Source organism: Rhinatrema bivittatum, chromosome 7 (assembly GCF_901001135.1).
Source record: "Rhinatrema bivittatum chromosome 7, aRhiBiv1.1, whole genome shotgun sequence".
Lineage (NCBI taxonomy): Eukaryota > Metazoa > Chordata > Amphibia > Gymnophiona > Rhinatrematidae > Rhinatrema > Rhinatrema bivittatum.
This window is the reverse complement of record NC_042621.1, coordinates 136,820,602-136,834,340: the sequence shown is the minus strand read 5'-3', so window position 1 is coordinate 136,834,340 and position 13,739 is coordinate 136,820,602. Positions and strand designations below refer to the sequence as shown.

The 13,739-nt window shown below is 43.5% G+C and overlaps 1 protein-coding gene across 1 annotated transcript in view; it reads left to right on the top strand.

Annotated features, from left to right (window-relative positions):
- HYDIN (HYDIN axonemal central pair apparatus protein) overlaps nucleotides 1-13,739 on the top strand; it is a 1,819,717-nt gene that overhangs the window by 1,603,789 nt on the left and 202,189 nt on the right. Inside the window, exon 75 of the mRNA XM_029609235.1 lies at nucleotides 9,149-9,367. Coding sequence (XP_029465095.1) covers nucleotides 9,149-9,367 — 219 coding nt within the window. The remainder of the gene's footprint in view (nucleotides 1-9,148; nucleotides 9,368-13,739) is intronic.

Below are 13,739 nucleotides of genomic sequence, written 5' to 3'. Positions count from 1 at the left end.
GCCTCCTGAACTGCCCCTCCCCGCCCCTTCATAGAGGCCTGGCGCTTGTGCGTGTAACGGGAGTTACATGCGCGGCTGAGCCTCTTCTAAAATGCGCGCAAGGCCCAGCCACGAGCATAACCCCTGTTTTTTATGCGCGGGGGGTTTTAAAATCAGGCCTTAAGGAAGTAATTTTCAAAGGAGTTATGCGTATAAATGTAACACATTATGTAGGAAATTTCAAAAGCCACAAGTGAGTAAATCCTATGGACAAGTCAATAGCATATATTGTAGCAATTTTCAAAAGTCCACTTACACAGGTAAAGTGCATTTACATGCATAAAACCCAGTTTTAATAGGTGAATTTTCAAAACAGTTACACGAGTAAATGTAACATACTATTGTAGCAATTTTCAAAACTCATTTACTAGCATAAATTGCACTTACATGGGTAAATGCTATAGACAATTTAATACATTAATCAAAAAAAATCCACAAATGAGGGTAACTCATCACAAGTAACAACCATCAACCCACATCAAATGTTCTTGTTCTTTATTTCTTTTTTTATATGTATCTCATAAAACCTGAAAAATCCCCCCAAAAAAGGGAGGTAATTAATTCATCAATTGTGATTGCGACCAAGAATCCCTTTTCCCAAAAAGTTTTTTCTTAAAAAATTTAATCACAAAAAATTGAATAGGAGGGAGGTGGTTGTTTCATAAATTTACCAAGGAGCCATCCAGGCAATCCTCGTTATAATTTTTAATCATGAACAGACCACTAAAGCAATTTCTATCCCTGTCAATCACTTTAGGGCCCATACCAAGTACACTCAGTTTTCTTATTTTTATAATTTTCTTTGCAAGTAAAATCAATTAGGCACAGGAGGCCCTTCCGTGCTAAAGATAAGTGATTTTATTTGCAAAGAAAATTATACAAATATTTTGTTGTGGATAAAACATGCATAAGAGGACTGTTTGGGCTTAAGAATACTGATGACTGAAAGCATAAGCCTACACATTACATGAGACCAAGTAGGCGAGATTCTGCTGGCCCTTAAATATTAATGTGGCTTAAATTTATTAAAACAGGAGGGCTAGTTTTCATTCTTTGTGTTTCCATTTTGTACTCTACGTTTGGCCTTGTGTGGAGTACTAATACTGAACTACGTCATCCAGTGATCACTGGATCCTAGCTGATCATCTATTATGACATGAAACACCCTCTCTCCATTGGTAAGCCCTGGGTCCAGTATCACTCTCTTCCAAATGGGTTCTTTTTCCAGTTGACAGAACAGTTCTCCCTGCAGAGAATCCGGGAACTCCCTGCTTCTAGATGACACCACACCTGGGATTTCCCAATCAAAATCTAGCAGATTGAAATCATCTGGCAGTAGCACCTCCCCTTAAATCTCCATCCATTTCTTCTGCCTGTGATGGAGGTCTGTATAATACACCAATATAAATAGATGTTCTTGTCCCTTTTCCCATATTAATCCACAGTGCCTCTTCTTCAAGTTGCAAATCCTGCAGTTCTATTAGATTTATTCCAGTCATAGTTTTCCATGTACCACATCTCTATGACTGCCACTACATCTAAGTCAGCCATGACTGCCTATAGATCATGGACTTTATTTCCCATATTATGAGCATTAGTGTACATAACTTTCCAGATGTTATCCTCTTTTCCCATTCTCTTTAAAAGGGTAACTTTAAAACGAATGTGCATACACCCATACAAGTGCACTTGTGTGCGCATGTTTTAAAATACACCCACTGCGCATAAGCACAGTTAGCGCGTGTATCTTCCATAGGACTTTGTCGGTTTTTATGTGCTTATGTTGGTAGATTTTAAAACATGTTTGTGCAAGGGACAACACAGTTTTTCAAAGTAGTCCACCAGTTTGCCCAGTTAATATTGAGGTCTTCCAGACCCCTCTAATTCTTCATCCTGCGAGTCCCCACTTGAACCCAACCCCTCACTAGGGTTACCAACCTTTAACTGTCAAATTTCTGAACATTTGGAGATGCTGTTTAAACTAGGACCAGTTTTTGGGGTGGGCAAGCCGGGCAGTTGCTCGTATTACCCTCAGCTGAGGTTGCGCCCTGAGAATTACGGGGATGGAAGAAGGAAGAGTGGCCCAATATGGTCACAACATATCCCATCCTGCCATGGCCAAAGGGAGGAATTGCATGGCTGTGGTGAATCCTACCTAATCACAGCTGAAGACAGAAACACACAAAGAAATGACTACAGAAAAGGACCAAATGGTGCATCCAGTCTACCCAGCAAGCTTATGATAGTATCTGCTGCGCCATGTAGGTTATCCCCATGCATATCTATTTCCCAGATCGTAAAAGTCAGGGCCCTCATTGGTTGCTGTTTGAAACCAATTTCCTGTTATGCCTTGCCATTGAAGCAGAGGGCAATATTGGATTTGCATCAAAGTATCAGGTTTATTGGTTAAGGGTAGTAATTGCTGTATTAGCAAGTTAACCCAATACTTTTTTTGTTTCCCCAGACCATAAGGGTCAAGGTCATCATTGGTTGCTGGTCAAATCCAATTCCCCTTTTCCCCCTGGCATTGAAGCAGAAAGCCATGATGGAGTTGCATCAAGACTATGAAGGCTTATTGGTTAAGAGTAGTAATCATTGCACCAGCAAGTTACCCCCATGCATTCTTTTCTTCATTTCCATCCTCTAGCCTTTAGGGATCCACAATGTTTATCCCATGCCCCTTTGAATTCCTTCACTGTTTTTGTCTTCACCACCTCCTCCGGAAGGGCATTCCAGGCATCCACCTCCCTCTCTGTGAAGAAATATTTCCTGATGTTGGTTCTGAGTCGTCCTCCCAGGAGTTTCATTTCATTCCAACCTGGCTGCAGCCAAAGTTGCTTAGCCACAGCAGATCCCATCCTGCCATGACGGAAGAGAAGACTGGGAGGGGCTTCATCAGTGGGGTCAGGGCACCATCAATTAAAGGTGGGGGGGGGCACACCATTCGCCCTAATTCCAGCCCTGGTCTTCACTGATGGGGTTTAAGCACATGCAACTTTTATTTCCACTCTTCGCCATTAGAAAAACACCGAAACATAGAATAAGCAGATAAGGATAAGCAGATAAGGACTAGTCTAGTTTGCCCAGGTACTTCCTGCTACAGTGACTTAGACGCCAGTTGATCTCTGGCTTTTCACTCACTAATTTGCAATTTATGATCCTCTGTACTTGTCCTGTGCTTTTTTTTTTAACTGTTATTGTTTTTGACTCTATCACCTCCACTGGGAGGTTATTCCATGCATCCACCATCCTTTCTGTGAACAAATATTACCCTGTGTTATTCCTGAGTCTACCTCTTCAGAGCCTCATATCATGACCAAACTTCTTTATTCTGAAAACGGTTTGCTTTTACCAGCCCAGGGGCCAAATTACTGTTTTCTAACATTTTTTAGGCCTCTGATTAAATCCTAGACTAAAGTCTATGTAAGTGACACAAAATAAATATATCCAACACATTGAATATACAGTAGCTACCAAAGCACACACTATACTTATTGACCTTTGTTTTCAGTTTTTATTGTATTTTTCCTGGGAACTTATCAGTTTTTATTACAACAAATAAAAAAGGGAGAAAATCAGTGGAAAAAAATGAGTCTGTTTTTTACACCGATTTTCTCCAGTATTGTTTGTGCAGAGAATCAGGAAAGTGAAAACCATGCCAGGACAGGGGACTGGAAACTGGTGCCTTCTCACCACATTGCAGAGAGAGAGAGAGAGAGAGAACAGCAGATTGGAAGATACTGGGAGACTTGCTGTGCTTATTTTAAGTTGGTTGAGTGCAGCGCTGAGATCCAGAGCAGAGTGTGCCCTGGAGGAGAAGATTCATTTAAAGTAATCCAGTCTTATTGTCTGCCTCAGGCTTTCAATATAATCCACAGGAGAAGGGATTCCCTTTCTGTAAGTGGTATGGGGTTGATAGGGAGATCGAACCCTTGGGCAACAGAGAGAGGATTTGTTCCTGGTGAGCCAGCCATATGTGAGTAATTTTGGTACAAGAGGAAGATTCTCTAATCTTCCTGAAAAGATCTGAAGATTCAGAGGCCTTTTTGAGAATAAGCAGAGTCTAGTGTGATGTAGAAAGTGACTTAAGCAACATAAGAAACTGGCTGCCTATGTGAGTTTGGATAGCTTGAATAACTGTATAGACTTTTTTTATGCTCTGGGACTATGTACTTCATTTTTGTTTGAAACAAACACCATACCTTGAGTAGGAACTGGTTAATTTGTTGAGTGTGATCCTTTTGGGGCCCTGCATATGCTTCTGTTCCCTTCACGGAACCCGTGTTCTTCAACCCTGCAATTAGTAGGTCAGTGCTCAGCAGTGATTGGAAATGGTGATCCCTTCACAAGAGAGGTTCTACATACATAAGTGTACACCTCCCAGGTTCTACCCTTAGAAACACCTCCTCTTTCTGCACATAAAAGTGTGTAGTGGCATTACATATGTATTTTTATGTACAGAGAAGGTAGGCAATTTTCAAAGAGCTCCAGAAATGTTTTACTCCAGAAATGCATTTAAAAATTGCCTTCCTGTTCAAAGGGGTCCTGAAAGTTCCTAGTTCCTTACTATTTACCTTAGAGGGTAATGTTCAAAACAACTGCACACAGTTGCATATACATGTGCAACTGTGCACATGTATAGGCCACGCGCAGATTTATAGCATGTTATAACTTACATGTATCAGATACACGTGTATCATAAACAAGTGTATTTTTACCCTGCAACATATGCACATATTTATGCTTATGCGTGTATTCATGTAAAGCATCGAAAACACATATAATAATGAATTGAATGCCTGTACTTTTCCTACCTATTTTAAAAATATTTGCGATTATATTTTATGTGCTAGAATACAGTATGGCTTACTTACATATATTAGGGTTTACACGCGGAAATCAGTTTATTTTAAAACATGCATGCATCAAGGAAATTACCAGTTCACCTAGTCCTCCTCCATGTCATAAAGACCCTCCTGGGTTCTTCAGCCTGAACTTCCCCCAGTTCACCCAGATTTCCCATCCTGCCAATAGCATACAGTAAACATTTAGTATCACCTATGCCAGATAATTAGCAGGTGTAAAAGTACACGAGTAAGTTGGCAAATGTATGCATGCAAGTATCTTTTAAAATAGCAACTTGTGCATGTAAATGTTCGCCCCGCCCTGGAACACCCCTAGACTGACCCTTTTTTACGAATGTATATGTGCACGTAAAAGTAAAAATATGCATATGTTACTGAATTTTATCAAACACTTGCTAATTTAATGGCGTGCCCCTAGTCTTCTATCAGATAGTACAATGACAATGGGGCTCGCCATAAAGTTAGAAAAGGTGCCATTTAAAACAAATTGGAGAAAATTCTTTTTTACGCAATGCACAATTAAGCTCTGGAATTCATTGCCAGAGGATGTGGTTAAGGTAGTTAATGTAGCTGAGTTTAAAAAAGATTTGGATAAATTACTGGAGAAGTCCATAAATTGCTATTAATCAAGTTGACTTAGGGAATAGCCTCTAATATTACTGGCATCAGTAGCATGGGATCTGTTTAATATTTGAGTACTTGCCAGGTTCTTGTGACCCGGATTGGCCACTGTTAGAAACAGGATGCTGGGCTTGATAGATCCTCGGTCTGACCCAGTATGGTAACTTACGTTATTATGCGAGTAGAGGCTATTTATGCATGTATATGCTAATTTTACATATGTAAAGTTTGAAAATGTATCCCTGTGTATCTCCTTAGGAACTTGTCAGTGATGTAGAAAAGAGCATGTAGTGAATCAGTAGACACTCTCCAAAGCGAGGTATCCTACATAAAGTGCTTTTTTTTGGGGGGGGGGGGACCATTTTAAGACTGTGCAGGGAAGAGTAAAGTATGTGGGTATTTCTTGCCTGCAAATTTTACATCACTTTTTAAAAGGAAAAAGTTCTCTTTAAAAATTGAATTAGAAAAAGTTACACTGACTACTTGTGTGGGTACATCTTCCGGCGGAATTTATGTGCTTAGTTTTTGACACTTACGGGCCGATACAGTAAAGTCCGCGGGAGAGCAGACGAACGCCCGCTCTCCCGGCACACGCACTGGCCCTTTGCCGGTGCACGCGATTCTCTATTTAAATTAGGTGACGCGGTAAAAACGGGGAAATGGAGGCGCTAGGGACACTAGCGCGTCCCTAGCGCCTCCTTTTTGATAGGAGCGGTGGCTGTCAGCGGGTTTGACAGCCGACGCTCAATTTTGCCGGCGTCGGTTCTCGAGCCCGCTGACAGCCACGGGTCGGAAACCAGACGCCGGCAAAATTGAGTGTCCGGTTTTCGGGCCGACAGCTGTGGGCCAAATTCAATTTTTTTTAATTTTTTTTTTACTTTTTCTACTTTTCAGGACCTCCGACTTAATATCGCTATGATATTAAGTCGGAGGGTACACAGAAAAGCAGTAAAAACTTTACTGCTTTTCTGTGCACTTTCCCGGCGCCGGAAGAAATTAGCGCCGACCTTTGGGTCATCGCTAATTTCTGAAAGTAAAATGTGTGGCTTGGCTGCACATTTTACTTTCTGTATCCTGCGCACATACCTAATAGGGCCGTCAACATGCATTTGCATGTTGAGGGCGCTATTAGGTGCCGCGGGTTGGACGCGCGTTTTCCTCCCCTTACTGAATAAGGGCTAAGGGAAAACGCACGTCCAAGAGCAGACTAACAGTGCGCTCCATCGGAGCGCACTGTACTGTATCAGCCTATTAGAAAGTATGTTCCTAAATTCTGAACCTGTTCCAACTCTGCCTCCAGAGCACGTTTTTCTGTATGTGGATAAATTTACATGCACACAGGTGGGCAATTTTCAAAGGCACCAGTTATGCAGGTAAAGCAATGCTTTATCCACATAAATGCTTTTAAAATAACCATCCCGATCACTGTTACTGACTTATGATTGTATTTTATCCCAGGACAAGCAGGATGCTAGTCCTCACATATGGGTGACGTCATTCACGGAGCCCTTAAGCGGCTCCGTGAATGACGTCACCCATATGTGAGGACTACATCCTGCTGTCCTGGGATAACACCTATTACAAGGTAAGCAATTTTGCTTTATCCCAGGACAAGCAGGATGCTAGTCCTCACATATGGGTGATGTCATTCACGGAGCCGCTTAAGGGCTCCGTGAATGACGTCACCCATATGTGAGGACTACATCCTGCTGTCCTGGGATAACACCTATTACAAGGTAAGCAATTTTGCTTTATTGATATATTTGATTATGATTATTAGGATGTATTTCATTATTTTATTATGTTGTTTGATTTTAAACCACTTTGGGTTGAACTTTTGTTTGAGGAAAGCAATCTATAAATGTAATATAACAGATTTATTTAAATTGACTCTTATTTCAGATGTACAGAAAAAAATGGTTTCCTCAACATTTTTCCTTCTTAATTGATTTGATACAAATCATATGGATCTACTAGGGAGATTTATTAAGCTACAATCAGACTATAATGTGCATTAAACAGAATATATTGCGAGATAAATGCTGTATGTCACACAATGTTTGGGGCTGAAACCCGCCCCTATTACATTAAGCTGATTTGCATGGTATTTGCATACATAAATTTTGCAAAGCTCATGCACACCTAATCCTATGTAAATAAAATAACGCTGCTGACTTAGAAATTTGTCAGCCACATTATTTTATCTGCATCTTTTCCAGAAAAGGTATTCTACCACATCAGCACCAAGACCCTAATGCAGGTCCCGATGCTCCTACTGTAGATTTAAAGGGCCCAGTGGCCCAGCACGACATCCCCTCACAAGTAAAGAAAAAGTCACTAGGGGACTTATTAGATGCTCTACCCCACCCTGAGTCGCCATTTGAGACGGCCCTCAAACAAAAAAAAAGTAAAAAAAATAGATGAAAGGTGCCATGCAACAACGACCCCCTTGCCCAGCCCCCTACTTATTGACACAAGCCCCCACCCCCCTTTCCATATAAATAATAGGCCATTAGTTCTCCCATCACCAACCAACACTTCAAAAATTACGTTGGTGGCCTAGTGGCCCCCATCCCGGACTCCCCCAAACATTATTACCTTAAAATCCTCACTGTTCAGGTTGAGGACCTGGGGTGCCCCTAGCACTGGACCTAGTTTCAACCAGGCCATGCCCCTATCACATGGAGTGGGTGGGCCCACTTCTGATCTATTATTAATATGGAAAATAGGGGCCAGGTGGGGGTCTCTTGCTTTGGGAGAGGGATTGAGTCAATAAGAAGGGGGTTGAGCAGTGGGGAATAATCATTGCAGAACACCTTTCATCTATTTTTTTACTTTTTTTTTTTTGCAGTGCTGCCTCAAATGGCGGCCCCAGGGTGAGGGCATCTAGTAAAAACCACGGTGACTTTTTCTTTACTTGTGGGGAGAATGTTGTGTTGGGCTGCTCTTTAAGGTGATGGCGGCCCCTTGCATTGGGACTGCCATTATGCTTTGACTGGGGCTCAGCCGTGGACGTTTTCAGCAAGACAAAAGACCACAGCGATGCTGCTCCTGCCATAAAATATCACGGCTTAATGAATCCAGGCCTATGTTTACAACCTGTGTTGTACTGTTTAAATGTGATAGTAACTTATTGATTTCAATGCTTTATCATCTGCCTTTAAACTATTTTGTGAAAGGCAGAATGTAACCATGCTTAAATAAAATAAAATAAATTCTGCAAAATTCCTGAGAGCTGGAAATGTATGTGCACAAAAGAAAAATAGTTTTATTTGTTTTAACTGTATATTAATTCTGTAAACTGTTATGATTGACTGTTCTGCTCTGTGGAGAATTGTTCCCATACGTCATCTTTTCTTTAGCTCTAAATTTCATAGAGCAGAAGCTTGTTTGCTTCAGTTTCAGTAATACAAATGTAATTGTAAAACAAATCCTAAAAGCTAAAATAAATAGTTTATAATAACAATTACATATGAAGAGGCACATGCATTGATGCTATACGATCCATTTTCTACAGCAGTATATTTAAAACTATCTAAAGCAAATTCTCTGTTAGTAAATTTGCCAGTGGAATGCCATTGACTTGTATTCAACCCCCACCCCCTCCAACCCTCTGCACACAGGTGGAGATAAATGACCCCAAAACGTGGCACTTGAGCATAGTGAACAATGGAAAATTTAGCTTCAGCTTTGATTGCAAGATCTCTGCCCCAAAGCAGTTGCAGAATTACCTGACAATCATTCCTGAGATGGACTTCGTTGAAGGTGGACAGTGCATAAAGACTGAACTGACCTTTCATCCCCTAAAGAAATGTAGTTTAAAGGCGAAACTTAAAATAAAGGTAAGAAGAACAGGTTGAAGTAATTGGAATGCTTCTGTCTGGCAGTCATTCAAACAATATGACACTATTATACCAGAGTTCTAGTATGAGTGAGGAGTGGCTTTAACTTAGTAGTGGGTTCACTCACTACTAGCACAACTGTAATATAAAAATGGGACTTTATCAGGGCCGGTGCAAGGGGATTTGGTGCCCTAGGCGAGCCTTTTCCCTTGCGCCCCCCCCCAGGTCGCGCTGCCACCCCCTGGTCTCGGCCCCGACTCCTACCTCATTCTCGATCACGCCCGCCGACTGTGTGGTTTTCCAGTCACTAGCAGGTTGGGCACTGCTCACGGCCCACCAAATCTCCACTCCTCTTTGCCACCACTTGCAGCCCCATATGGCTCGCACACAGTGGCGCACCAAGGGTCTCCGGCACCCGGGGACCAATGCATTTTTTTGCCTCTCCAGCATCCCCCCCTTTATCCTTCTTGTACTAATGCTTAAGGTCACAGAAGATCAGTGGCGTCTCTAGACAGAATTGGTGGGGGGGGGGGGGGAGGAGAGAGGGCATCACACGCACCTCTATAGCATGGATCCTGCTTTAAAATTGGTTATAAAAAAAAGTGTTAATAAAAAAGTCCAAAGGGTCTTCTGCGTAATTTTAAAAAACTGGCCAATTTCACACTTTAAAATTATTTGATAGTAGAGATCGATTTCGGGGGAGGGGGAGGGAATCGGATCGTCGCAGTTTGGGTTTTTTAAATATCGTGTAAATCGTGTAAATCGTGTAAATCGAAAACTGGCACACTAAAACATCCCTAAAACCCACCCCGACCCTTTAAAATAAATCCCCCACCCTCCCGAACCCCCCCAAAATGCCTTAAAATACCTGGGGTCCCGTGGGGGGGAGGGGAAGGGGGAGGGCAGGAAAACCGGCACACTAAAACAACCCTAAAACCCACCCCGACCCTTTAAATTAAATCCCCCACCCTCCCGAACCCCCCCCCAAATGCCTTAAATTACCTGGGGTCCAGAGGAAGGGTCCCGGTAGGAGATCGTTCCGGACCCCTGCTGGACTTTTGGCAAGTCTTGTGGGGGTCAGGAGGCCCCCTCAAGCTGGCCAAAAGTCCCTGGGGGTCCAGCGGGGGTCTGTGAGCGATCTCCTACGCTCTTGACGTCGGGGGCCATTTCTACAACGCACGGAGGACCGAGAGTAAAAGATCACACCGGGACCCTTCCTCTGGACCCCAGGTAATTTAAGGCATTTTGGGGGGGTTCGGGAGGGTGGGGGATTTATTTTAAAGGGTCGGGGTGGGTTTTAGGGTTGTTTTAGTGTGCCGGTTTTCCCACCCTCCCCCTTTCCCTCCCCCTTCCCCCGATTTACGATTTTTTAACGATAAATCGGGGGAATTGTTATTGTATCGCGGCTCTAACGATTTTTGACGATTTAAAATATATCGGACGATATTTTAAATCGTCAAAAAACGATTCACATCCCTATTTGATAGCCTCATTCAACTAATTGTATATGGCTATGAGAGTGAAGTCAGGAATATATAGGAAGGAACAGATTGTCAATACAAATCCTACACCTCCAGTTCTGTAACTCTGTGCATCCACTGAAATTCCCCCAAACAATGGAGCTTGGATGTTTCCCTTACAGCTCATCATACTAAAAGATATTTTCAAATTCTGGTGTCACCTCACAGTAACAGCAGCACAAACACCTTCCACTGCCAGGCACATTGTGAACTAACACAAAACCCCGCAAAAAAGACACTCAAAATCTATACTGCAATTCCATCATATGAAGGGAAAGCATGGATTTGTGAGAGGGATAGAGCCTGGGTGTGTGAGGGAGCCTGTGGGAGTGAGAGCCGGCAAATATGTGAGAGAGAGCACGTGGGAGTAAGGGAGCCTGTGCTTGTGTGCATGTGTGAGAGAGAGGGAATAAGTCTAAGAGTGTGTGTGAAGATGAGAGAGGGAGTGGGTATGAGAGAATGAACATGTGTGTGTAACATATTATGAGTGATCGCTGGCTTGCCAAAAGATAGAGTAGTCTGGATTCCGGCTATTCTTCTACAGAGTTTTATTATTTACAAGCAAATTAGCAAACAAAAGCCTGCTTACCTCAGCAGTGCTGGAAATAGTAATGCAGTAGTCTTCAGAGAAGTAGCTTTACCAAAGCTTCTGCTTCCTTCTTCTCGAATGTGGAGCCCCCTATCCTCTCTGGAGCCTGCCTTATCCCTCCTCCCAGGTGGAATACCTGCAACCAGAATTCCCTTGTGGACTTTTAAGGAGGGTCTAACATATACTCCTTTATAGTGTGTTGTAGAATGTGTATATATGACAGAGAGAGGATAAAGTTTGTAGGGATGTGAATCGTTTTTTGACGATTTAAAATATCGTCCGAAATATTTTAAATCGTCAAAAAATCGTTAGGGCCACAATACAATACCAATTCCCCCGATTTATCGTTAAAAAATCGTAAATCGGGGGAAGGGGGAGGGCAGGAAAACCGGCACACTAAACCCCCTAAAACCCACCCCCGACCCTTTAAATTAAATCCCCCACCCTCCCGAACCCCCCCCCCCCAATGCTTTAAATTACCTGGGGATCCGGTGGTGGTCCAGAACGGCGGCGGTCCGGAACGGCCCCCTCAATAGAATCGTGTTGTCTTCAGCCGGCGCCATTTTTCAAAATGGCCGCCGCAAAATGGCGGCGGCCATAGACAAAAACAATTCGACGGAGGAGGTCGTTCCAGACCCCCGCTGGACTTTTGGCAAGTCTTGTGGGGGTCAGGAGGCCCCCCCCAAGCTGGCCAAAAGTTTCCTGGGAGTCCAGCGGGGTTCCGGGAGCGATTTCTCGCCGTGAATCGTTTTCGTACGGAAAATGGCGCCGGCAGGAGATCGAGTGCAGGAGGTCATTCAGCGGCGGTCCGGAACCCCCGCTGAACGACCTCCTGCAGTCGATCTCCTGCCGGCGCCATTTTCCGTACGAAAACGATTCGCGGTGAGAAATCGCTCCCGGAACCCCGCTGGACTCCCAGGAAACTTTTGGCCAGCTTGGGGGGGCCTCCTGACCCCCACAAGACTTGCCAAAAGTCCAGCGGGGGTCCGGAACGACCTCCTCCGTCGAATCGTTTTTGTCTATGGCCGCCGCCATTTTGCGGCGGCCATTTTGAAAAATGGCGCCGGCTGAAGACAACACGATTCTATTGAGGGGGCCGTTCCGGACCGCCGCCGTTCTGGACCACCGCCGGATCCCCAGGTAATTTAAAGCATTTGGGGGGGGTTCGGGAGGGTGGGGGATTTAATTTAAAGGGTCGGGGTGGGTTTTAGGGGGGTTTAGTGTGCCAGCTCACGATTTTAACGATTTTTCACGATAGTTTACACACCCAAACGGCAACAATACGATTCCCTCCCCCTCCCAGCCGAAATCGATCGTTAAGACGATTGAGGACACGATTCACATCTCTAAAAGTTTGTGCCCTCTCCCCATCACACTAATCCAAGACATCTCCAGGTGATTGGAAATCAAAAGTTCCCAGATATGGAGAGCAGAGGTGTTGCGAGTGACATGAACATGAGCCCCATTTGCTGTAGCGCAATTGGCGCAACCTCATGGGTAGAGCCCTAAGATCTATGCTGACAGTGGGCGAACAAGTCAGCATGGCCAGACTATAGGGTCCAGAAGGCTGTGACTACAGACAATTACGAAGAGTCGGACAAGGCTGAAGACAAGCTGAAACTGAAGACTTAACTGTGGCTGGAACTGAAGAGGGACGTGGAGCAAGGCTGAGGCTGAAGACAGACATGAGCAAGTCTGAGGCTGAAGACTGGAGCAGACCAAGGTTGAAGACTGGAGCGGAGCGAGATTGAAGACTGAAAAGGAGTGAGGCTGAAGACTGGAACAAGGCTTGACTGAAACAAGGCTTGACAGACAAGCGACCTTTGCTGAGGCAATGCTGAGTTGCATAGCCAGCGTTTAAATACCCGGCCATGTGATATCATACGGGTGCACTGAGGGCAAGGATTCCTGCCGCGGGGCCCTTATAGCCTGGTATGCACTTAGGAGAGCAAGAGCAACGGTGTTTCCCTGCCGTGTCAAGTGGCCAGATTCAGTTGGCAGTGCCGGGGTGAATGTAACTGCTCTTGGGGCAGTCCCACAAGCAATGAACGCAAGAGGATTATGTTTATTCCTATTACTTTTAATTATTATTTTATGTGTCTGCTGTTTTGAAATATTTTATTGGTGTTTGGTAAATTTTTAAAAAATGTATGTATTTAAATTATTAGATGTTATTGTTTTTATCAGCTGTTTGAAATATTTATTATTTGTATTAATATGATTTTACCATTCTGATGTTTTATATTTCTTGATTTTATTGTTT